Genomic DNA, 25,205 nt, shown 5'->3' with positions numbered 1-25,205 from the left:
TGCTGCTGGGAGTGAAGGCTGCCAGCATGCCCTCTGGGACATTACACTGGAGTTTCAATAAAGGATTCCAGGCTCATAAGCTGGAGCTCTGAAGTTCATTCCCGAAAGAGGTAACTTGGCTCAGTCCCAAACTGGGCGAATGCTGTAAGGCTGCAATGCACTGACAGGGTGAACCGTAGTATTCCTAGAGTATACCTCCCTATCGGACCAAGTTGTATGTGGCATCATGACCAAAGGATCAGATGGGGGCTACCATCTGTCATGCCAGAGCATTGATTCTCCCCTCAAAGTGCCAGTCCTCCCACAGGCCTTACTAATACGGTCAGCCAAGAGAACCAAGGATACAGGCAGATCTCTTCTACAGGGTCCTCGAAAACTAGCCCCACAGAGTGCCGTTCTTTGGCATCACACCTCAGTGTCAAACACTTGTAGGAATTCCATTTTCTGTTTTCTTCTTTGCCAGCTTTACAGGGGACAGGGGAAGAAAGGGCCTTTGCTGGGAGAAAAACTCCCCAGACATCCAGAGGAAACCCTGTCCCTGAGATCCCGTCTTTCCTCAGAGGAAAAGATTCCACAAAGACTGATACACTTTACTGAAGCTCACATAGGGTACAGGGAATAGGGGGTAGTGCTAGCATGGCCTGTTCCCAGGAGCGTCTTATCCACAGCTCCACTGCAGTTCTGGCAGGTACAGAATGATACCAACTGCCCGAACCACTGCTCTGGGTACTCGCTTCTCCCAAACAGATTCTCATGTTCTGTAAACGAACTGATGCCTCCTGCCCCTCATGATGCACTTGACCTTGGACTCTGGCTGCCCTGGCACCTTAGAGACTGATAATGCATGTTCAATCAGAAATCAATATTTCTTGAAACCAAACCCTAAAACAGTGTGCAATTAGGGATGAAGGCCAGGTTCTCTACTCCCTTAGTGCCTCTAGGAATGTGGTTTGATGATCTGACCCCTCTCATCACAGTTTGTATGAAATACAGAAACCACTGATGTCTTCCATGTTGGGGTTTTTTTGTTTGTTTTTTTGTTTTGTTTCATTTTGTTTTGGATAGGGGAGCCTCAGCTCTTGTATCTTATCTTAGCATCTGTGCAGAGATGGAAGGAAACGGGTAGTGGTTGCCCTGTGCTTTTTACCACAGATGAACCCTCTGTTGACCACGACTTCCTCTGCTCTCAGCTCCTCCATCCTACACGGGCTTGGAGGTATACAACCCTTCACTCAGCAGAATGTCAGAGTGTGGACGGGATGCAGACCTTCACCATGTTTGTAGTGTTTCTAACAAGCTTCTGTTCTTTCTCACCGCAGGCTCCTGCCCTGCCTCTCCTTGTAACCAATCCAACCCAGTTCTGTTGAGCCGACATAGTGGGTTCTGCTTCATCGAGCAGCTAGACAACTTCTACAACCCATCACGCAGTTAGCTGCCAACTGCTTTAATGCAGGTGTTTCCCTTCGTAGGTATTTATATGTAGTTACTGTATAACGACCTAGACTGTGGGACTAAAGCATTCTTCATCTGGTGGCTGGGGGTGGGCAGCAAGCTGGTGCATTTTAAGTGGAAGCTGCAGTTCTGCATGCCAAGGCTTCTGTGGCTCCTCGCTGGGGAGGGATGAAATTCCACTGGAGAGGTTGCAATATCCCTGAGGCCAGAACCAGGTTAGAACAAGGGAGTGACATGGACAACAAGGAAGTCATAAGCTTAGATTATGGGCTTGTTTTAAGTGTCCTTTGCAGTTTTCTTATAATGTCCATCTTTAGCGAGGCTCAGTGGGCATGGAAGTTATGCTCCCTGAGCTTAGGTGAATTGAGAAAATCTTTTATCTGTGAGAAAGCACAGGAGCAGCGCAGAGAGGCGTGGCTGGGCTATTTATCTCAGTTGACTTCAGGAGCATCCGTGGCACATAAACACTTGGGGACCAAAGAAACAACAGAGAAAGCTCCTAAAAAGACTATCACCATGCTTCCCTCCACCCTTACAACAGGACATACTTTTTTATTATTATTACATTTTGCTTATTTAGTGTGAGAGAGAACACTCAGGTCTCTCTTTTCACTCTATGTACCCGAAGTCGAACTCAGGATGTCAGGTTTACTAGGTGGGCACAAAATGACCTAGACAACAGGCAACATCTCCCCTCCCCTTTCTAGCCAGACATGGCCAGTGCCTCAGTTTACCCCACGAGAGTCATCAGTGGCCGAGAGGGCGTATTTAATGATCGATTCTGAGGGTGGAGAAGGAGGAGACAGTCTGAAAAGCTCCAGCTTGTAAGACTTGCCAATCCCCATGACATAAATGATGGCTCCAGATGGCAAGCTTCCAGCTAAAACTGCTAACTTTGGAGCTGGCAAGAGATAGAGCCCTCCCATGTTGGCCCTTCTGGCTCCAGCTCATCAGCAGGTACAGTGAACAGTTATGTGTGGCTTCTTGATAGCTCCACAAGCAGAAGGCAAGCCTCACGAAGGGGTTCATGCTCTTCGCCCATTCCTCTTCCCTTCTGGTAGGAATGGAGACATAATAGCTTGGACCCCAGTTTTCATGTTGAACCCTAAGGAAGAAGCCATGAACTGAGCAACAGCAGCATCCAACACAAAGAAGCCTTGGCCCTGATGACCACAGAATTGCCGGGGCAGGCCTGCAAACTTCATGCATGTAAAAAAAAAAAATGAGAAAGAGGAAAGTATCCAGCTTACAAATTTAACTGATACTTCACATTTCCCCTTCACAAAGGAATCTACCAAAGCATTAGACACTTTTGATTTAGTTATCTGAAGCAAACTAATGTGACCTTAAAGCATTTATACTTGAAACAGCAACAAAAATGTTTTTTTTTTCTGGAAATGAGAAAGAGGGCAGAGAGGAGAAGATGAAGGTGTCCAGTGGGTGGATTAGACATAGCCTGATAGGAGTGGAGGCATTAGCAGCAATGCAGAGGAAACAGTGGAACAGCCCGACCGAGTCAGAGAAAGGAACAGATGATGGCTGAAGATCTCTCTCTGCCTGAGCTAGCCGGGAAAGCAGCTGAATCAAACAGTCTAGTCACAGTAAAAGGAGACAAGGATGAAACTTCTACTCACTGACTCTCAAAAATGACAACTTGCATTTGCAGAACAGTTTTCAGATCCCTGCTCTTGCTCTCTGCCCAGACATCTAAGCATCGGAGCTGCAGCTATCTCTGTTCTCATCCTCGCTCCGCCATTTCCCAGCTAGAACAAGCTGTCTGTCTGTCCAGCCTTGCTCTCACCTTTTGCAAAATTAGAGGAAACTGACCTAAAGGACATAAGCCAAACCATCTTCACAAATCAAAACTCTACAAATGAACACTATGTAAAATATGAGGTGTATAAGTATATGTCTCTGTGTGTGTGTATGTATGTGTACATGCACAAAACTCAAAACTCTTGATATGTGGTGGCTGCGTGGTAATGATACATGCCTTTAATCTCAGGGCTCAGAAGGCAGAGACAAGCAGATCTCTGAGTTTGAGGTCAGCCTGGTGTACAGAGTAAGCAACCCTGTCTCAAAATACAAAAACCAACTTCTTGATATGCAATAAGTTGAAACTGATCAGTCAGTAGGTAGCATAGTTTTGAATTACCAATTATAACAAGTGGCAATAGACCAACCATACATATTCGATATTTCCATAATCTGTGTCTTTCGCAGACCTGAAAGATCTCAATAAAATGTAGCACTCCTATCCAACTCTGTGCTCTAACTTCCCTCTCCACGTTCACATCTGTGTCCACTACAGTTTCCACGGTTCTCAAGGAGCACCACTGCACTCTTGGACAAGAAGAATTCTGCCATTTCCCTTCTTAAGTACAGGATTGATCTCCACAGACCATCTCATTCTTTATGCTACTCCATGGTCCAAATTCTAAATTGTATCCTCAAACTTTTTGAAATAAGCCCACCTTTGTAAAAGTAAGCCTACCTACCAAGACATCCAATGGGTTTTCTATGGATTATCTTGGCAAGAAAATTTTCTCCACACAAAGCAACATTTATAGATATAAGACGTATACCTAAGTAAGCTGTCTGCTTTCTTCAAATGTAATTCTCAACAAAAAGGAACAGAACTGCTTTAAAGTTCAATAGTCAACAATTAGGAGTCCTGGGGATACACACAGAAGGTGTGGGGAACCACTGTGGATGGAGGCTCTGCACTGGTTAGCAGTACAGGAGAATTCATTCTTTCGTAGAAACAAATTAGAGATGATGGACATGGGTCAAAAATACCATGGGTAGAAACTCCTGTTGTTCATCACTGAACAGTGCTCAACACTGAAAACTGAGCCAGCCAATGCTGCAACTTCTATATTAATTTCATAACTTGCTTACTTCCAGGGGAATAAGAGTAGAAATAACTATTGGAGTTTTAATAACACACACATCCAGTAGAATCCAGAGTATATGCACTTTGCATTTCTTAAGGCAAATACTTTAAATTACTTTACATAAAGCTGAAAGTCAAAGAGAAAGAAATAAACTCACTTGTCAAACTCATCAAAGAGATCACAGCTCTTCAGTTTTGAAAGGACAGTTCGAAAATATGGCGCTGGAAAACAAATAGAGCATTACGAACAGAAGGCTGACCATATCTTCCCAGCTCCCCAGCTCCCAGACTCTTTCTAAATACCATGGCTGTGTTGGAGATGATCAGTGAAAAATTGACAACTTATCTACAGTTTGATCACAATACTCAAAAAGCACACTCAAAGTAGTAAATATTTTGAAGTTATTTCCTGGGAGTGAGGATCAGTGTAAAAACAGTCACAAAGAGTAATAAAAATTAGCAATCAGATGATTCTGAACCATAAAATGGAACTCAGTGAATTTAAACCAATTAGTTAAAATCTCTGATAAACATACATACGCGTATGAATACATGTATATATACTTGTGTGTGTGTGTGTGTGTGTGTGTGTGTGTGTGTGTGTGTGTGTGATTTCATATATTCCAAGCTAGCCTCAAGCTTTCTGTGTAGCTGAGGAGGCCTTAAAATTCCTGATCTTCCTGCCTCTCCACCTCTCAAGTGCCAGAATTACAGGTATGGACCACAATACTTGGTTTATTCAACCATGCTAGGTAAGCACTATATCAACTAAGCTACATCCTAGCCTTCTGCAAATTGTACACACACACACATGGGCAATTTTAAAGCAGAATCAGTTGAAAAAGTAAAATATCACAAAATTATAACTGGCACCACTTGGTTTCTTAAGGCCTCCCCCAAATCTAAACTTTCTACATAAGTCCCAAAAGCTCTCCATGAATGGGGAAAGATTGCTGTCATATTAATAGGCAGAATTATTCCTTCTCGATTTAATGAAAATAAACACCTACTAGTAAAGGTAAAATAGTAAGGATCTAGACCTTGCTGCTGAAAGAGATGAGAGGAGAACTGGGGTGGGGAGTCTCAGTCAGCAAAGTGCTTGTGTGCAAGTATGTGACCCTAGGTCAGTCCCTGAAGCCCTCATAAACAGCACAGTGGCCTAGGCTTGCAATCATAGCACAGGGGAGGCTGTGACAGAGGAGACAGAGAGCCCTAGACTCGGTGGCCTGTCACTCTAGCCTACTTGGTGAACTCCGGGCCAGTGAAGGAGCCTGCCTCCAAAAAAGGAGGGGGGATCTAGGAATGACATCTGAGATCTTAGGACCTTCACATGTTCACATGTATACGCACATGTGTCTACATGAACACACAGACAAAGGTGAAATGAAGGAGCTGGGAAGAAGCTGCCCTTTAAGGTTATCCTGCTAATTCTAAACTATAACAAAGTTAGGCATGTGAGCCCAGCTAAGTCCCACTGTGACAGAAGAGAGGGAAGTCCATTTTCCCCAGTACCACCACCACGACCACGACCACAAAAACAGCAACAAAACAAAACAACAAAAACATTCAAACCACTTTTGCTTCTATACCGCCTCTAAAAGTGTACTTATGTTTAAAACTTTAATTTTTTTTTCTTTATTCTGTCCCCACATCATATCTCCTGGGAGCTATCAGGAAACAAGAACATGCCGCTGGCATCAAACACCACACAAATTAAAAGGCAGGATAAGAACACTGGGACTGACCTGATGACTTTATCCCATAGGGTAAAACAAAATTATTAGTACCGTACATAGAAGTAATCCTTGCAAAATCAGATGTACACAGAAAGGGGTAAAACTGGGGAAACCTGGAAGGAAATAATAAAGCATGATCAAGTCAAGTGTCTGCTAGGTTTCTAAACATCTTTGATCACAACTGAAACTTACTACAGGGGATGACTTAGGTTGGGCAAATATTTTTTAAATAATTAAGACAATACTTAAAGGTTAGAGCTATGCCATTTTCAGGCACAGGAACCAAAGTTATATTACAGTGTAAGTAAAACCACCCTCTAAGTGACACAGTGCTGGCCAGGAAGTTGTATAAGTACTGATGCTAAGCTGTTCCAAACTTAAAAAGTGCCATATGCATAAACTATACCTACTGTAAAAACAAAGATATAATGGAAGTTAAATGCAGCTGGAGAATTCAACTCTGCCCTAAAGTCACTAAACTAAGCTTTACTCGAGAACAAAAACTATGGACATCTTTCTTCTTGCTACATGCTCTAACTTCAAGATGTGCCCTGTGGAGCTGGGCGGTGGTGGCGCACGCATTTAATCCTAGCACTTGGCAGGCAGAGGCAGGCAGATCGCCAGGAGTTCGAGGCCAGCCTGGTGTACAAGAGCTAGTTCTAGGACAGGCTCCAAATCTACAGAGAAACCCTTTCTCAGAAGGAAAAAAAAAAGTGCCCTGTGACTCCCATACCTCTCTTCGGAATGTCTGGTAGAGGCAAGAAGAGCTGTTGCAGTATCCAGCACAGAATACAATCAGTCAACACCTGTTTAATAACTGCCTGAATGAATTTTAACTCCAAATCAATTTTCAAAGGACCATTTTGAAGTAGGAGAGGTGTTTATTCGTGTTATTAAAGAGAGGGAAACGATCTTAAAGGTCCCATTTCTAAGATATTTTCTCCCACCAGAAAGACTGGAATTTATAGGGCAGAACCTGCCGCTCTCTACTGCAGACCCCACATGGGCACTATCTGACTCCCACCATCAGCTTTGGGCTAAAATTTAAAAGGACAGCAGGAAACCAGAGTGAGGCTGGGCTTTCCTAATGCCGCATGTCAAATGGAAATAGCCGTCAACTGAGAGTGCAGGCCTTCAATTTGATCCTGGTTGTGAGAGCTGCCTTACGAACTGACATTGCATCTTGGCAGAGGAAACAGGGAAGAAAGTGGCCTTCCCTGACCAAATGTGTGGCCAGGCTTCAGTGCCTTAAGGCAGCCAACCTGCAAAAGCCATTTCTAAATCAGCGTTGATTCTCAAGTTCAGGACCTACACTGGGGAGGGGGAAGTGCCAGGACACTAATTCAAGCTTGGAGAAGATTCAAGATCCTCTCCTTGGAGAAGCCGAGCTCTAATGTGAGGCTCTGGCAAAGGGCTTTCTACTTCCGAGCTGGTTAGGGCGATAAGACAGGAATGAGACCGTTAACTAACAAGTCTTCCTAGCCAAACCTCTATTCATTGCTTACACTGACTCTCCAAATGCAATAATTTTCTGGCACAATATCTCAGACATATTAAGAGCCTTGATAAGTATTAATTTTACCTGTAATAAGTAGGATAACCATATTAAAAAGCACTTTTATCACAGTGCGGCTCCGCGATTGATACTCCTACAAAAGCCTGCTATGGTAAGGATGGGCGGTGAAGTTCCTGCTTTGGGAGGGAGCCACCAGTCCACAGAAGACGAAGCTGCAATCCGCACAGAAGCCTCATTCTGAGGGAAGGAGTCCTCCACCCAGGCAGGTTCCTGAGCAGAGCTTCCTGGTGCTTCCTGGCTTTTATCCATCTTGGAGAAAGTAGCATCCTCAGAGTGTACTGTGCAAATGACAAATGCATGCTTGCCTGTGCCTTTACTTGCAGTCTTAGATGCTCACTTAGCTGTCTTAAACAAACATTATAACCTTGGGGGAGGGGTCTCAACGAATATGTTATACAACTGAACATGCCGAACCGAGTTTGGCGCTGCTTTGGCTCTCTAGTAGTGTGTGGCCCAGCCATCTATCCAAGTGGCAGTGCACAGGAGAAGACAGCTTTGTAGGTAGAAGGGTGACTGGTAGACTACAAATCCCAGCAACCACAACGCTCACTCACTGTTCACATGACATGTAGATCAATCATTTGCATTCTACATAGTTCTATATAACTCAGGGGATGTGTGTGTGTGTGTGTGTGGTTTTCTTCTTTCTTTTTCTTTTCTTTTTTTTTTTTTTGAGACAGGTTTTCTCTGTGTAACCCCAGCTGTCGCTGTCCTGGAACTAGCTCTGTAGACCAGGTTGACCTCAAACTCAGAGATTCACCTACTTCTGCCTCCCAAATATTAGGAATAAAGGCGTGCACCACCCATGAGGGAAAACTTTTAATAATAATAATAAAAAAATAACTACATTTACTCGGATCAGTTGCTGGATGAAGTCTCACTGAGAGGGAAGGTGGTGGGAGAGGACTGGGAGGAGAGGAGGGAGGAGAAAAAAGCTAAAGAACAGTTCTCTTTTTTTCTAATCAAATCCACATAGGCCTCTCCAATCTCACCTGAGTTAAGAGAACACCAGCTGTAGTGTCTTTCCTTAAACTATGCTCAGAGCTCTGGCTGGATGCACACATGCAGACTACTCAAGTTTCTTATACACTTCCTGACACACGCAGTATCACATGTACCAAGATGTCATGAAAAGGGTAAATAGTGTGAAAATGACCACAAACACATTCGCAAATGTTGTATGGCTATAGTTTTTTTGGTCTACTTTTTACCTTAGGAGAGAGCTGAAAGCTGGCTTTTTTGGACAAGTGTTGATATTTTTACTCTTGATATCCATAGGTGGTACCCTAGGAAAAAGAATTATAAAGTAAGAAACTAGAACCAGGAATCCTGCCCAAAGAGAAACATGTACACCAGGAACCCACTGGACTCCACTGCTGACCGGCCTTGGAAGCAGAGGACAAAGACAGACAGACAGACAGACACGCTCTCGCACACGTGCACACACACACACACACACAGCCCTGATGTTTGAAAAGGCCATGTTGTCCTAAGGAACTGGGGGAACAGGGATTTCCAGGGGCCTCTGGGAAGGGCTCTTCCACAATGTGGAAGCCAAAATCCCATTTAGTTTTAGTCCTCAAAGGCCTTCGAAGTCAAACAGTCCAAGTGAACGTGGCTTTCATCCCAAGTCATATGTGGGAACACCTAGTGACGGCAAACAGTGTACACATCCGACTGAGCAACTTGAACAGACCATTGCTTTTGGAGTGCCACAGGCCACACGGCTGAGAGCCATATCTCACTGTCCTCAGTTCTTGACTCGGGTGGTTCCTAAATGCATCGTGAAACCCAACAAGGAAAGTAAATGGCAGGGGTGGGGGTGGGGGGGGTGATGGGAGGAAATGGCCGGAAGAGGAAAGAGCATCACTGCGTTTCATTCATTGATCAACGATTACATGAAGAATTGATGCTTTAAAACTAAATGACTGAACAAGATAAAGAAAAAAAATTGATTAATATTTTTCTACTATCAATAAGACTCAATCTGAATAGACTGAAGGTTTTGTAGACAGGTAATTTGTTTTTCATTTTTATGATTTTCTTTTTTCTAAAACAGAGTTTCTCTATGGAGTCCTGGCTGTCTTGAAACTTATTCTGTAGAGCAGGCTGGGCTTGAACTCACAGAGATCTGCCTGTCTCAGTTTCTCAAGTGTTGGGGTTAAAGGCACACCACGGCCAGTTTAAATTGTTTTACATTTATTTTTACTATTTTATGAGTGTTTTGAATGTACATCTGAGTACCATGTTGTGGATGCTGGGAATCAAACCCAGGTCCTTTGCAACAGAAAGAAAGGCTCTTAACCACTGAGCCGGCTTTGCAGCCCTGGTTTTCGTTGTTTTACGTACAAAAACTTCCATACTCAGAACTAGTAAGCTATTGAACTAAGAGGATGTCAGCCCGTAGATAATGAGATGCTTTGAGAATACTGCAATGGCAAGGGCCAGGTGGTTTATCCATAGGATGATACACAGATACGGTGGGCAAGCACAGCAAGCCACAAACACTGTGCTAGATTCCACGAGCAAGATGAACTGGATTACTTCATTTCTAAGGTTAGAGATGGAGAAGCAACATGAAGACTGAACGTAGACAACTGTTTTAGAATATCATGAAGACAAACGTTAGCTGGCTATGAAAACAAAGACTCATCTATTTTCTTTCCATGTGTATACATGGCATGCATACCACATATGTGTAGCTACACACACATGTATGAGCAGAAGCCCACGGTTGATAATGACCATCTCCCTTGATCACTCTTACTCTCTTGAGGCTGAGTCACTTACTCAAGCCCAGAATTCATTAACACGGTATCTTGGGAGTCAGCTAGCTCTGGGGAACCTCTTGTCTCTCCCTTACAAAGCTGAGACTCCAGGTGAGCTCTGGCACCCACCATGCATTCTGGGGATGCAAACTCTGGGCCTCTCACTTGCATGGCAAGTGCCCTAAGTGCTGAGTTGCCTCCTGTTGGTAGTGATGTGTTGCATGTGTTCGGGTAGGCCAGAGAATCACTTTGGCCTACATTTGAGCCAATCTGCATCGCTGTCTCAGAGTCTCTCACCGAGAGGCTATGGATCAGGCTAAGCCTACTAGCCCAGTCGGTACTACCACACCCGGCTGTTTATGATCAAACTCAGGTCTTTGTGCTTATATGGAAACTCTTTACCAACTGAATCATCTCCCCTGCTCCTTTAGCTGTCTCCCCAGTATAGGGAACAGAGAAGTCCTGAATGAAAAGTCCTGAGTGAAATTGTGCACTTGACATGGACACAGCTGTGTCGAGGACCCTATATCCTCAGGCTCAGAGGGACACACACCAAAGGGATCTGATCCTGAGTGCTGACTAGTGTGTGCAGAGAATGTCCACCACTGCTTTCTCCCCTGGTGTGTCCCTGGTGTGTCCCTGGTGTGTCTGGCCTGAAGACGGCTCCTCTCCAGAGACTGCTCCTGTCACGATTAGCTGAGCCTGTCACTTTGACCCAGCTGTACGCCATAATCCCTGTCTTCTTTTCCAGCTGTATGCAATAACTTGCTCTCTCATTTCGACTGTCTATAGTAACTAGCACACTGAGTTTCCAGGGTGCCGAGACTTCTCTAGCAGACAGATCTGACCATGCCCCCCGCCCAGATCTCTATTCCTATGTCCATCTGTCTGTCTTGTCTTTATTCCCTTGCTGCCCCAGTCAGGTCCATTTCTAAGGGCCATGCAGGGACTCCATACCCAGCTCCCCTAAGACAGTTTTAAAGGAAGAAATACCAGGGTGCACACTCACATTAGCTGGGTAAAGTTAACTGAGCGTGGGCACTCTTCAAATTCTGGTGACAAGAGATGGTGGTGAATTCAACGTATTTTTATTATCTCCTTTATCATTTCCTCTGTGATAAACAGGATGTTTAGAAAAGTAGATAGATTTCTACTACTTTTGGTAGATAATTTAATCTCTTGAGATGTGGAATTAAGTGAAAGATGTGCCTTTGGGTGGGTCTTGAGGGCATTTCTAGCAATGATTAATTAGGAAAAGACCCTACCCCAGAGTAGATGGCACCCTTTGGTAGGCAGCCCAGACAGGAAACACTCAGAGGAAAATACAATGGAGCTTGCCTGCCTCCTTTGCCTATGAGTATGTCTGTCCATCACTTGCTCTGTCTTCCAACGTGAACTGAAACCCAGCCAATTTGAAGAAATCCTCCTGCTCTTCATCATGACACAGGAACAGCTGAAGTCTTTCAGGCTGAACCACACGGACCACTGCTGTGACCTGAGTGTCTCTCTGGGTTTCAGACAGCCATTGGACTATTCAGCCTCTCTAGTGGAAGTCATTCTAATAAACCCTCTTTTATAATATGTGTACATTGTATGGGTTTTATCCTTCTAGAGAACCATGTCTATTACAAATAGTAGCTTAGCAATCTTTTCGCCTTTTCTCCCCTTCTATTATTATTAGAAGGAGGCAGAGTGAAGGAAGAGATGTCTTCATTGAATGCTGAATGAGACTTCAAGGTTCTCTGGCCCAGAGATCAGGTGCAGAGGCTAAAACTGTAGGTTCAAACCACCCAGTTGGTATTAGGGTTTCTTCTAGTGGCATTTGGCCAACTTTATTCCATGAAAAAGCACTGCAATAATTCTTCAGTGATGCAATGAAGTGCAGAAACAGAAATATGAGATTCTTCTTTCGTTTAGTTAGAAACAACCTAAGAGCTGCCATTGAAACACTGGGAAGTAACCACTTGATTTATATGCATTTAATTGTGTACTGACATCGATTTAGGATTTAAAGGTCACCAAAATTTTATTCGCAGCCAAAGGACTGAAATGAGAAGTGTGAAAAGCACACTTAATAAATTTTCTACTCAGTAAAATTATGCCTTAAAATTTTAGAAGTATTTTACGTCAAAGCTATTTTGAAATGCATATTGCATTTTTGAATGAAGGGAACTGGATATTGGTATGTATGTGTTAGCATTAACAACCTAAAACTCGACTGATTCTGAGTCTAAGAACCGCTTCATTAATTCAAGAAGATGAGCTATTGTATATATACAAAATGTTATATCCTGAAAGTAGTCAAGACTAATGCTTTACTTGGGAGTCAATAAGAAATGGATTGAGGACAGAGGGGTGGCTTAGAGGCTAAGAGCTCGTACTACTCTTGAAGAGGACCTGGGGTCAGTTCCCAGGACATGTGGTCGGTGACTCTTAACCACCTGCAACTTCAGCTTCAGGGATCCAATACCCTCTTCTGGCTCCGACAGATATCCACACACGTTCACATAATCACACACACACACTTTAGCATTAAATATCTTTTAAAGAAATAGGGCTATCCAACAGGGTTTTTCTCAATTAAAAAAATCTATGTCTCTCTCTCTCTCTTTCTCTGTGTGTGAGTCTGTGTGTATGTGTAAGAGTGTGTAAGTGTATGTATAAGTGTGTGTGAGTGTGTATGTGTGTAGGTGTTAGTGTGTGTGTGTGTGTGTGTGGATGTGAGTGTGTGTGTGAAAGTGTGTAAGTGTAGGTATGACTGTGTGCGAGTGTGCATGTATGTAGGTGTGAGTGTGTGTGAGTGTGAGTGTGTGTGTGTGTGTGTGTGTGTGTGTGTGTTGTTTTGTCTTGCTCTGCCACTCTGCCCTTGAATCTTTGGAGACAGAGTCCCTCCCAAACCCTGGAGCTGAACCTGATATTCGGCCAGCCATCACTAGTGCTCTTCCTGTTTCCAGCCCTTTCCTCCTCCCCAGTGTTGGGGTTACAAATGCACAGGTTTTCATACCTGGCTTCACATGGTTCTTACAATCTACCCCCAGGCCCTCATCCATATGCAGCAAGCACTTGAGCCACTGAACCATCTCCCCAGACCTACTCAACAGTTTAAACTGGTTAAAGAAACAATGTACAGAATCCTGAATAGTAAAATCCCAGTGTATGGTGAAAGGCTAGACAAATCCAACATGTTACAATATTGGATACAATATTGTAATACAATACAAAACAATACAATACTCTGGAAGCTTCTTTACATAAATAAGGGGAAGACAGTTTGAAAGTCAAGTTAGGTAATAAAACAAACTTACCAATAGCCATTTGTTCCCCACAGGATACAGTGTAGCACATAATAGAGGAAGACGCAACTCAAGAATAGGGCCACGAGGTACCCTCTCATGGCTGGCCTGCCTGAAACAGGATCCAAAGACAGAGGGGATGATTATGCAGATGGTTTTCACGAAGGTTCGAATACTTGAATTAATAAATAAGTCTATAAAGAGAGAGGAGAAAAATGATGAAGACGGTCACTGAGGAGCTCACTGACTCTGGACTGATAGCTGGGGAGTCTGCATAGGACCCACTAGGCCTTCTGAGAGTGATGACAGTTCTGTGACTTGGGCAGTCTGTGGACCCACTGGCAGTGGAACCAGGATTTATCCCTATCCCTAGTGTGTGAACTGGCTTTTTGGAGCCCATTACCTATGGAGGGCTATCTTGCTTAGTCTCTATACCGGGCGGGGGGAGGGGAGGGCACCTCGACTTGGTTCTGCCTTAACTTGATGTGCCAGTCTCTGTTGACTCCCCATGGGAGGCCTCACCCTTTCTGAGGAGTGGAAGGGAAGTTGGGTGGGTGGGGGAAGGTGGCAGGGGAGTAGGAGGAAGGGAGGGGGGAAACTGTGGTTGGTAAAAAAAAAAAAAACCTTTTAAATAAAAAAATTTTAAAGAAAGAAAAAAAAACACCTCCTGAATGTAAAGAAAGAACACTTTGGCTTAGTCTTAGCAATTGATCAACATATGATGCAGGTTTCCAACAACCAACAGCTCTGAGGTGCCGAAGCTAGAGGCTTCCCTGAAACTTCCTCATATTAGGCAAAAAAAAAAATTAAAAACTTTTTCAAGAGGAGAATTTATATATCTCCACAGCCAAAACCTTTCTTCTAAAACACTGAAGAATATCTTTTTTTGAGCCTTTCCAATAAAAAGTGAGTATGTGCTTCAAGATGTGAATAACCAACCATTTGACCCCTTCGTGGCCTGAAGTGACTTCAAATACGATATGTCATAGTTTCAGTGCCCTTTCCGCATTTCAAAAAATAGGGGGAAACTATTAAAACATTTCAACTTTCAGACATTCGTATTTGACTCTTCAACATCCTCAGCTTTGTTTTGCATTAATGTGTTACTCCTTGTACCTTTGTAGGCAGAGAAAATAAAGACGACAATGTTCTCTAGATTGTAACACACACATACCACACAATACTTTATGGAATATAAAATAAAACCAGTGGTTCTCAACCTGTGTGTGGGTCATATATCAGATACCTACATATCTGATATTTATATTACAATTCAGTTATGAAGTAGCAACAAAGTCATTTTATGATGAGGGTCACCACAAACAACATGAGCAAGGAACTATATTAAAGGGTCACATCACAAGGAAGTCTGAGAACCACTGGAAACTTTTTTTTTTTTTTTTTTTTGGTTTCTCTGTGTAACAGTCTCAGCTGTCCTGGAACTCACTTTGTAGACCAGGCTAACCTCAAATTCACAGAGATCCGCCTACCTCTGCCTCCCAAATGCTGAGATGAAAGGTATGAGCCACACCACTACCAGGCCACTGGAAACATTTAAAGTGTGTTTGTTTGGTATTCCTGCCCTTTGTTTCAAATCCAGACATGCAAAACTCCTATTTTAGTATAAAATTAAATGCAGAAGTCATACTTAATATGTAGTTCTAAATACATCCTTTTATTTTAGTGCATTTGACTTTAAACAGGTATATTATCACTCTGCTTCCTTTACCAAGGTTTCAGACGAAATAAACGACTGCATATCCATCCCATTCCTTTCTTTCTTATCCATATCTAGTGACCTGAATCCAGAGACCTGCTGAATGTACAAAGTCAGAGCCGGCTGGAATCATGTCCAGTTCCTTCTAAAGGGAAAATGGGTTGAAGTGAAAATCCGTTTTGTTTTTAAATTGTGTGCTTTTGTGTGTGCACATACACTTCATACACATGTATGTGTGCAAGCATGTGGAGACCAGAGGACAACCTCTGTTTTGTTTTTTTGTTTGTCTGTTTGATACAAATGGTGAGACAGTCCCAGGGACCTGCCAGTCCCTGCCTCCCCAGCTCTAGGATTATAAAAGTCTGCTCTCATGCTCAGCTTGTTTACACGGATTCTGAGGGTGGAATTCATGTCCTCTTGCTTGTATAGCAAGCGCTCTATCAGCTGAGCCATCCTCTTATCCCCTAGCTGGAAATCTTTGGCCACTTTTTGCCTTTGTAAATGGAGCATACTAAACAAAACTCAAGCATTTTCTTTGTTTTGTTTGCTTTTCTAACAGGGCATCATCTTAAGAATCACAGTTGCCCAGGGTTTCTGATAGCTGAGACTCCCTGGTGTGGATGTTAACGTAGGAGATCTGCTAAGCAGTCCTAACCTGTAATGTCTACCTGTAATGACTACCTGACTGGGCTTGGTCACTTCTGACTATCAGCTACTGCTCTGGCAGCCACCCCTCCCAAGCACCATCGTAATAAATTAGTTTCAAATGACGGCAGAAAGCAAGTCAACAAGGGAGTTGAGCGAACTTTAGTCTGCACATACATGGAATTAAGTTTGTGTAATTCCTGGGAAATCCCATGATCCACAGCCCAGCTCCACCTGAGGCCTGGGACCTTGGTCAGCCAGTTTGCTTGTAGCATGAGTGACCACAGTCTCTAAGCAAGAGCACACCCTCCTTCTCAGCAGGTTGTCATAGGGTTGTGGGAAGCAAAAATTTAAACTTTTACTCGGAATAATACTTCATATAAATATTTAATAAAGATCTAACTTCCTAGTTTGTCAGCAAAATTTAAAAACCATAGTTTCACCTAAGGGCCTAGAAACGTTAGTAGATAGCATTCGATCTGCTTCTCTATCCCTTAAGACATACTCTTGAGGGGGTCATTTTATGAAGCCTGGCATTATAGGTAAGTGACAATCTTGTTATCGTCTTATTTTTCACTCACTAATACGTGGTTCAACTGAAAACAAAGGAGTATGGGAAAACATTCTCTTTTTTTTTTTCAAAAAGTAAAATAAACCTGCTTATCAAGAGGTGTTATACACAGCACCCAGAAAAGAAAAAAAAAGAAAAACCTGAGGCAGCCTAGGTACTTTCTGGAATTTCATCGCCAACTTACAGCTTTGATATTCAAGGTGCAAGGTAGACTATGGCCAACCCGGATATCCTGGTGATAAACATGTCTGGCCCCTCTGTCTGTTCACAGAAAAAAGCTTTCACAAACATTAATTCTTTAATTGTGATTCCATAAATGGACCGACTATGTTACGCTAAACAAGAGTATTCAAAGGAAAACCACTCAGGATTCTTACAAACAATGTATGGCTTTGAAAAGCCGTAAGAGTCGAGAATGCAGCTTCGACAAACAAGCCAGCACATTTTAAGATCCTGACATGAAACATGAAGGGTAGCCAATTTTGGAGAGCAGGTGCCCTTCAAACCAGGGTTGTCACCACTGCTTCAACCTGAGGGCTGGGAGCTGTGAGGAAGTCATAACTCACGCCCAGAGGGCAGGAGCGGATCTTTTCTCAGCGCATCAGTTTGGGTGGGGAAAAGGTCACTCTGTAAATTGTGCGGCATGCAAGCATGAGGACCCGAGTTCAGACCTCCAAAAAAGCTCCTTGTGGGTGAGTTTTCTGAAACCCTGGCACTGCACAGATCCCTGGAGCTCAGTGACCAGTCAGAAGGGCCAAACAGATGAACTCCAGGTTCAGTGAAAGGCCTGGTTTCAAAAGATAAGGAGAAGAGTGATTGAGAAAGATGATTACCTCTGGCCTACATAGACACAAGTTTAAGTACATGTCACATACACACACTGTGTTTTAAGACAACAGCTTTCCCTTCTCTTCAATAGCAAAAGAATGTACTGTTTGTATTGAGCTGCTAGGACCACCAATAGTCTGAAAGGCTGACATCTCCTCTAAGGGTCACAATAAGCTTGCTAAGTGGATGTGTGGGTATGGTCCTCCAGACAAGTGAGGGAAAAAAGGATGTCTCCCATCACACAATTTAAGAGAACCAGAAAGGGAGTCTGGTCTTTCCTTTGGAGATCTATTCCTGGATAATCCTGTCACCTCAAGATAAAAGGCAAGAGGGGAACCCAAACGAGAGAATTGTATTCTACAACTTCCTCCAGGTGCTTTGTTGTCATTGTTTAGGAAGTGCAAATAACAGTGAAGGTCAGCACCAGCCAGGGTGAGGTGGGAGTCACAGCAACAAGTTAACACCCCTGAACATGAGGTTCTTAATGCATACAGAAGTTTGAGAAGCGCTGCTCTGGGACTCACTATAGAATCACGATGTAGAAAAAGAAAATTTTGGGTTTGTTGAGTCCATAACAGATGGTACAGTAAACGTCCCCAATAGGACCACAGGTGACCTGAAAGCACACACTACCTTTCTTATCTTTCTCCTCCACAGGGGATGTCACTCAGAAGCTGCAGAGAAGATGGTTGTTGAATGTAGTTACAGATACCAGAGCTCAACAGTCCAACTAATTTTTCATTCTAAATGCCTAGTGTGTGGCACATGGCCAAGGACTAATGATGACATGAATTCATTGAAAAGCAAACATCTGGGGAAGGGTTCTGGTGAATCATCACTGGCTGCCCTAACAACTGCGAGGAAGTGGACCGCCTACAGTTTCTATTTTAGAGCTGAGGAACATGAAGGGCTGAGAGAAGTTTCACACCTGACATGTGACAGAATCATGTGACTCAAGCAGTAGCTATTAGACCAGAGTCCCTGTACACACTGTCTCTCCCGGGGTCCCTGTCACAGATGAGCAGGTCCAAACTCTTGATGCCAGATTAAACATTACAGAATGTTTCTCTGTCAATTCCACCCATTTTTTTTTTAGCAGAAATGATTCCATGCCAATTAATAAAATGGAAAGTTGACAGTCTCTGACACAAATTCTGCTGAAATAAAACCCTACTTGTCTCCACCCTTCTCCTTCCAACCTGCCCCTCCTTACTATTCTAGTATTATTTGCAGAAACAAGCAAGCCCTATAAAACAGCGCTAGAAAAAAATGACCATATTTTTCTTTAGGGGCCTCCTAATGTTTTCTCTAGCCCCAGGGAGCTTGCTAAACAGCCAAAAAAGAAGAAAGCATGTTTAACAACAATAGTGAAAACTCACCAAGCACAAAAACCCTGCTGGTCTCAAAATCATTCTCATTCAACAGCAGATCAGAAACAGCCCTGGTGTTGGCTTTTTCTACACGAAATGTTTGCAGATGCCTGCTGTCTGGTTTCTATGGCCCTGTTTCCTCTTGGCTTTTCTCCAGGGTCTTTTGAATGTCCATCTGTACACTAAGCCACCCCAAGATCTGGTGCCAATCTTGGTTCAAGAAAAGGGAGCCTGAAGGGCCCAACGCTAGCAGTTCAATCAATGGTTTGATCGGATTCCTGTAGACAGCATTCATGTGCCAAAGCTGGTTCCATTGGAAGGTTCCAACACTAGATCACACTTTCCAAATATCTGCATTCATTCATTCATACTCACTCACTTGCCCTTCCCTCCAGCAGCTTGGTAGCCAAATTTTATTTCTTTATTTACTTACTTACTTATTTAAGTTACTCGGGTCCTAAACCATGTCCCCATATTCTCTGTGACTTTCTTGTGCTTCCTGCTTGGTCAGTGAAACATGACTTAACTGCTCACATTAGGCCAGCTCTTATACCCAGTGTGCTGTTGCTAAGCCCTAGTGAATTACCTATCTAGGCAAATTAGAAAGGAACAGCCTACGAGCTCCACACAACGATGTGAGCACCCAGTATCTATGATTTCAGCCCAGCTAGACTTTGGCTGTGACTTTCCTTAGCCACCCTTGTCCAAGGTACACACCTAGCATCCTGACCCGGTGGCCCTGCAGACACCTGTGTCCGTTCTGCCCTTCCGCGGGCCTCCCTCCACTTCTGCCCATCCTCAGCTCATACTGACAAGTGGTTAAGACTGTCTGGAATGAGGCCAACAGATCTCACATCCTGCCTTCCTTCCTCTTTCTCCTTACTGCTCAGTTTGTGACTGTTCTCTGCAATTACATACTCATGTGAAGAAACCTCCAAGCTCAAGCCAATGTTAATTTCCAATGTTTAGATCCAGCCCTAAGCCTAAGTCTCACAGGACCAGCCATCTCTGCTTAGCCCAAGTCTTCCTGGAAATGCTGGACCCCACATTGACAGATGGAAAAGTCTTCAGCTCACAACCTCCTTCTGGTGTATAGTCCTTATTACTTTCCCTGATGTCCCCAATGTGCAGGGAAGGCCCTCTTCTATACTAAGGCCATTTATTCTCTGTAGGCCATGACCATGCAAATAATAGCAGAGTTCATTATGCACACAGTAAATGCACAGCGTGGTATTAAGCCCTTTTGTACATAATAACTAAGTCAAGAGGTTTAAAATACTCAGTGAAATTGCTTAATACTTAGACCAGCGGTCAGAATTCAAACTGGCAACTATCTGATCTCATAGCCCACAATTTTAAACTGTATATTAAGTAAAACTATAATAACTGTATTTTTGACTATAACACTATGAACTTAATTATATACTTTAAAATTAAAACATAGAGACTGAGGTGTAGCTCAGTGAGAGAGCATGTGTTTAGCATGTTTGAGGCCTAGGTTCAATGTCCAATACTAAGCAAATAGAAAATAATGTTATGGTGCACATTAAATAAGTGTTTATTAAAATGCACTGACTTACAAACACCTTAATCTATCACACATAGGGATAGTTTAAAGTAGCGATGGAATTTTCTCCTAGAAACGTCTCAAAATTTTCAATAGGCAATAATTAAAGAAACAGGGCACATACACAAATAACGGGCACTATTATGTCAAAAGAAACTATTACTTTAAATATGAAGTTATCACCTACTACCATGTAATTTAAAAACTATTAAAATGAGGAAAACACCTACAAATAAACCAACAGAAAATTATAACTTGGTTTTTATCCCCTCCAAAATTTTTTTTTTTTTTGAGAAATCTCAACAAAGTTTCCTCAACTATCTAAATTCTAGCCACTTTCAAAAGCCATAGCTGTTTCCCTCTTCCTGGCAGGAAAGCAGCATCGTGCATAGTGAGCTCCTTTGTCTCCCATCCATCAGTTGCTTGGATAATGCACTAATGTTCAGCCACACACACCATTCCCTTTCAGTCTGTGCAGAAAGCCAGTGCTCCGCTAGATAGATTTCATCCTGCGCAAATGCAGACTGCCTTTTCCATCTACTTGAACATAAGCTGCCATTGCCAAAGCAGATGACCAAACCCCCACATGCCCCCAGCCCCACCCACAGGGGACATGCTCATGGCACACGTGAAAAAGAGAGAAATGACTTGCAGGGTAATTTTTACTTTTAATAGCACAGCAGGCACAAAAACCACTCAGCTATCAGCAACTGTATTGGATGCTAAAATATCGAATGCTAAAAATAAATGAACTAATGTTCCTATTCTTGGAACCTCTCTCTTGATACTCTTTGATACTTTGCTCCAGTGCACATACACAAGGAAGTTTTATACTTCCTCTGTGTACTCCTGATTTCTCTCAGGGATGCACCTCTATCAATCTGCCTGTCTGCCTGTCTGTCTGTCTGTCTGTCTGTCTACTTATGTATTTCATCTCAGGAACCTCTCTCTCTCTCTCTCTCCCTCCCTCCCCCCTCGCTCCCTCCCCACTTCTTGATAGGGTTTCTCTGTGCTGTCCTAGAACTCACTCTGCAGACCAAGCTGTCCTCAGACTCAGAGATCTGCATCCTGAGGGTCAGGATTAAAGATATGTGCCACCATTGCCTGGTGGTCCACTTGTTTTAGAGATGAATTCATTTTTTTTTCTTTTTGCGACCGAGTTTCATGTAGCCCAGGCTGGCCTCCAACTCACTATTATAAGTTAAACTTGAATTCCCGACTCGATTGTGTCTACCAGTCACGTTCTGGCATTACTAGCATGAGTCATCATTGAGCAATAGCCTGACCTAGTTTTCTATTTTAATATACTATTGGGGAGATTTCAACTGCAAAAAGTATTTGATAATATAAATGACTGTGCTTAATTTTAAAAATTAGCCTTATTCTAACAAATTCAATACAGTAATTTTATCAGTTCAGTTGTACAATCTGATGAGGTTTGGAGAATGCAGACAGTCCTGTAAGGACCATTATTGTGAGGATAGCAAACACTTTCATCAAGTCCCAATTCCCTTTGTTTCTCCTTGCAGTCAGCTCTCTGCCCCTCCTTCCTGGTCCCTGGCAACTTGATGACATCACTTTAGTTACACTGCATCTATAACTTCATAGAAACACAGTCAAACAGGGTGTATCTTACTTATGTTGATATATTAAGGGCACATTCATCGTTGCTGCTTGTACCCAGAGTATGTGTTGCTGGGTACATGTCTCTGTGGCTAGATACACAGGAATTGATTTATCATTTCCCTGGAAAGAAGACTTTGATTTCTTTGTAGGTTTTTGTTTACTATAAATAAACTATAGTGAACATTCAAATAAAGTTATTCAGGTAGAAATATGTTTTTATGGACAGTATAGTCCTAATTAGTTTTTGTCAACTTGACACAGACTAGAGTCACCTGTGAAGTACTCGGGGCCTTGAGTGGCAGCCTCAGTACTCCCTCAGGGCTCAGAATTGGATGTCTATGGCAGGCAAGAATCTGAGGGGGAAAAAAAACCCAACTCAAGCACATTATCTCTGCATCTTCTTTACTTTTCATGCAAGGGGAAAAAATGAAGTGAAGGGGGCGTGGAGGAGAAAGAATAAGGCCTGATCTCCACAAGGTTTCTAGTTCTTACAGGCATAGTTGGAAAATTCCATAGACAAGGACAATGATAATATGCATATCAAAATCACAAAATCGGCAGGTAGAACCTGACAAAGCCAGACTCCAGAACAGGTGGCCTGACCCAGGAAGGAGCCTGCCTTCAAGAGAAACTCCTGACTTTCCAAACCATTAGATAAAGATGTTAAACATCCTGAATCCTGGATTCACCCATTCTCCTTATCTAATCCCTTTTGTGATAACCAGGTTGGGTGGAGGAGGGGATGCCTAGATTTGTTGGTTAGCTAAGGTGGAGCAGGCTGCCTTCCTGTTACGCGATCTGTTGGCAGGTAAATTTGTGGGACGGACTCTGCGTAAATTCGTAAATTCGACTGTTAGAACAAAGAGTGAATACCATTGCTCCAAAGCCTTAAGGTGTGGGGGGGGGGGGGGGGCAAGGTCACTCCATTGCCTGTATAAAAGCCACACTGATGAGGTGATTTGGAAACGAATCCCATTTTGAAGGAAAGAATCACGGCTTCACAAGGTTTTTACAGATATGACAGTGACTTTTCCAAAAGACGAGCGTTCCTGCAGCTCTGCAAAACGGGTGCCCCATAAGTTGTCCACTCGTGGGTCTGCCTTTATGAACCTGTCAGCTGGACATTTACTGTAAGGTCTTGTGGGCTCCAACAGACACAAACTAGGGTCACTTGTGAAGGAGCCTCAACCGAAGAACTACCTTCATCAGAAGGGCCTCTGGGCATGTCTGTGTGGTATTTGCTGGATTGGTGATTGATGCGGAAGGGCCCAGCTCACTACGGTTCTGGATTGGTGATTGATGCGGAAGGGCCCAGCTCACTACGGTTCTGGATTGGTGATTGATGCGGAAGGGCCCAGCTCACTACGGTTCTGGGTTGGATAAGAAACCAAGCTGAGCAAGCCATGTGTGCTGGACAGTTTTATGTCAGCTTGGCACAAGCTAGAGTCATTTGGGAAAAAGAAACCTCACTTGAGAAAATGCCCCCACTGGATTGTGCTGTGGGCGAGTCTGTACTGAATTATCTTGATTGATGATTGATTGTGGGAGGGCTTAACCCATTACAGGTGGTACCATCAAGTGGGCCTGGGTTGCAAAAAAAATAAGCTCTCAAGGCTGAGCAAACCGTAGGAAGCAAGTTACTAAGTACTATTCCTCCATGGTCTCTTCAGTTCCTAAAACTACAGTTCCTGCCTTGATTTCCTTACTTGGCTTCCTTCGGTGACTGACTGACCCTATAAGCCAAATAAACCCTGTCTTCCACATGTTTGTTTTGGTCAGTATTTTATCACGGCAACTGAATTCACACTTAGACAGTAGAGTAAATATTTTTAACTATATACAAAGACTTTAGATTGCATTCTGATACCTATTTTTAAATGACATTTTTGCTTCAACTATAACTGGTTCCTGGTGCTATTGAAAAACACAAAACCACTGAACAAAAGGAGCTCTAAATGCATTAAAGAAAATACATTGATTAGAAACATATAGTTATACATAATGCATATGTGCCCTCAAGATATAGAGAACAGCAGTCCATGTGGTACAGAAATTAAGCTACACAAAGTAAAAAATCATTTTAGCTATCTGTTACTGGTTAAAAATAATATCTCATTTCCCTAGTACTCCAGTATGGTCCAGGAAGGCAAGGGAAATACACGCTCTTGCCCTCTCTGGTCCTCTGAGTCAGAAGAAGGGCTTTTACAGATGTAGTGCTGCATTCTTCCAAAGCCTTGCTGGAAGTCACAGGACCCCACTGAGAGGGTCAGGCCCTTGTGAAAACCAGGGGGTTTGAGGTTTTAGAAGTTCCTTCCAACTCCCATGCTTCTGCCTTTAGGCATCTTTCAAAATGGCAAATGAATAGGCATTTCTTGGAAGAAACAAACCAAACACCCTTTGAGGATAAGGGGGGTTAAAGAAGAGCTGGGCTCTGAGTCTGTGGTTTATCTGTGAACTCACCAGACTTGGTTGAGCCTGCAGAACTGCCACTTCAGTCCCCTGCCTACTACCACTGTCCCATGACACTATTCATGTTTAGGGGAGGAAAAGTGGAGAACCACTCTTGAACCTGAGCTCAACTCCAGGACTAAAGGAGAAAACCAACATCCATAAATTATCATGGTAATGTGCCTACTTTCCTCCCCCATCTCTGTTTCTTCACACACACACACACACACACACACACACACACGCACACATCAAATAAATAAGTAAATAAATAAAAACAAATAGAAATAAGTGTAATGTAAAGGTCTTTTCAAAAGTGCCAAATGAATCACGGTTCAAATTCTGACAACATATTTCCAGTTACTGCAATTTATAGCTTGGATCCAAGAATGACAATCTTAGAGGAATCAAAAGTTTAGGACACTTAGACAGAATGTGGCCCTAAGTACCAAACTACGGAAGAACAGCCAAGATTGTGAAAAAGAAACCTAAAAACTCGTCAGAAGAGTTTAACCTTCAGGAACAGAACGAATAAGCAAATCAGTAAGGAATTAAATGGTACTGCTGACTTCACTGGTCTTTCTTTTGTCCCATGCTTGCTGATATATCTAGCCCACTTCCCTCTGGGTGGTGCCCCAAGAGCCTGGGTTGTGCGTCATTTCCAAGCATGCTTCTAGATAGATCTCCACTTCCACCTCTGCCCATCCACACT

General features: G+C 43.1%; 1 protein-coding gene across 7 annotated transcripts in view; it reads right to left on the bottom strand.

The window, feature by feature from the left end:
• St3gal6 (ST3 beta-galactoside alpha-2,3-sialyltransferase 6) overlaps positions 1 to 25,205 on the bottom strand; it is a 59,370-nt gene that overhangs the window by 12,873 nt on the left and 21,292 nt on the right. For 5 of the 7 annotated variants that reach the window (XM_075961776.1, XM_075961768.1, XM_075961794.1 and 2 more), the window contains exons 3-6: positions 13,734 to 13,833; positions 8,872 to 8,946; positions 6,094 to 6,197; positions 4,507 to 4,570 (exon numbers count right to left, since the gene is read on the bottom strand). In XM_075961776.1, the coding sequence (XP_075817891.1) occupies positions 4,507 to 4,570; positions 6,094 to 6,197; positions 8,872 to 8,946; positions 13,734 to 13,833 (343 nt within the window). Of the gene's footprint in view, positions 1 to 4,506; positions 4,571 to 6,093; positions 6,198 to 8,871; positions 8,947 to 13,733; positions 13,916 to 25,205 lie in introns of all 7 variants that reach the window. The other 2 variants (XM_075961819.1, XM_075961810.1) reach the window with 1 other exon arrangement.

Source organism: Microtus pennsylvanicus, chromosome 1, assembly GCF_037038515.1.
Source record: "Microtus pennsylvanicus isolate mMicPen1 chromosome 1, mMicPen1.hap1, whole genome shotgun sequence".
Classification (NCBI taxonomy): domain Eukaryota; kingdom Metazoa; phylum Chordata; class Mammalia; order Rodentia; family Cricetidae; genus Microtus; species Microtus pennsylvanicus.
The sequence above is the reverse complement of the archived record's forward strand: the minus strand, read 5'-3'. Positions and strand labels throughout refer to the sequence as shown.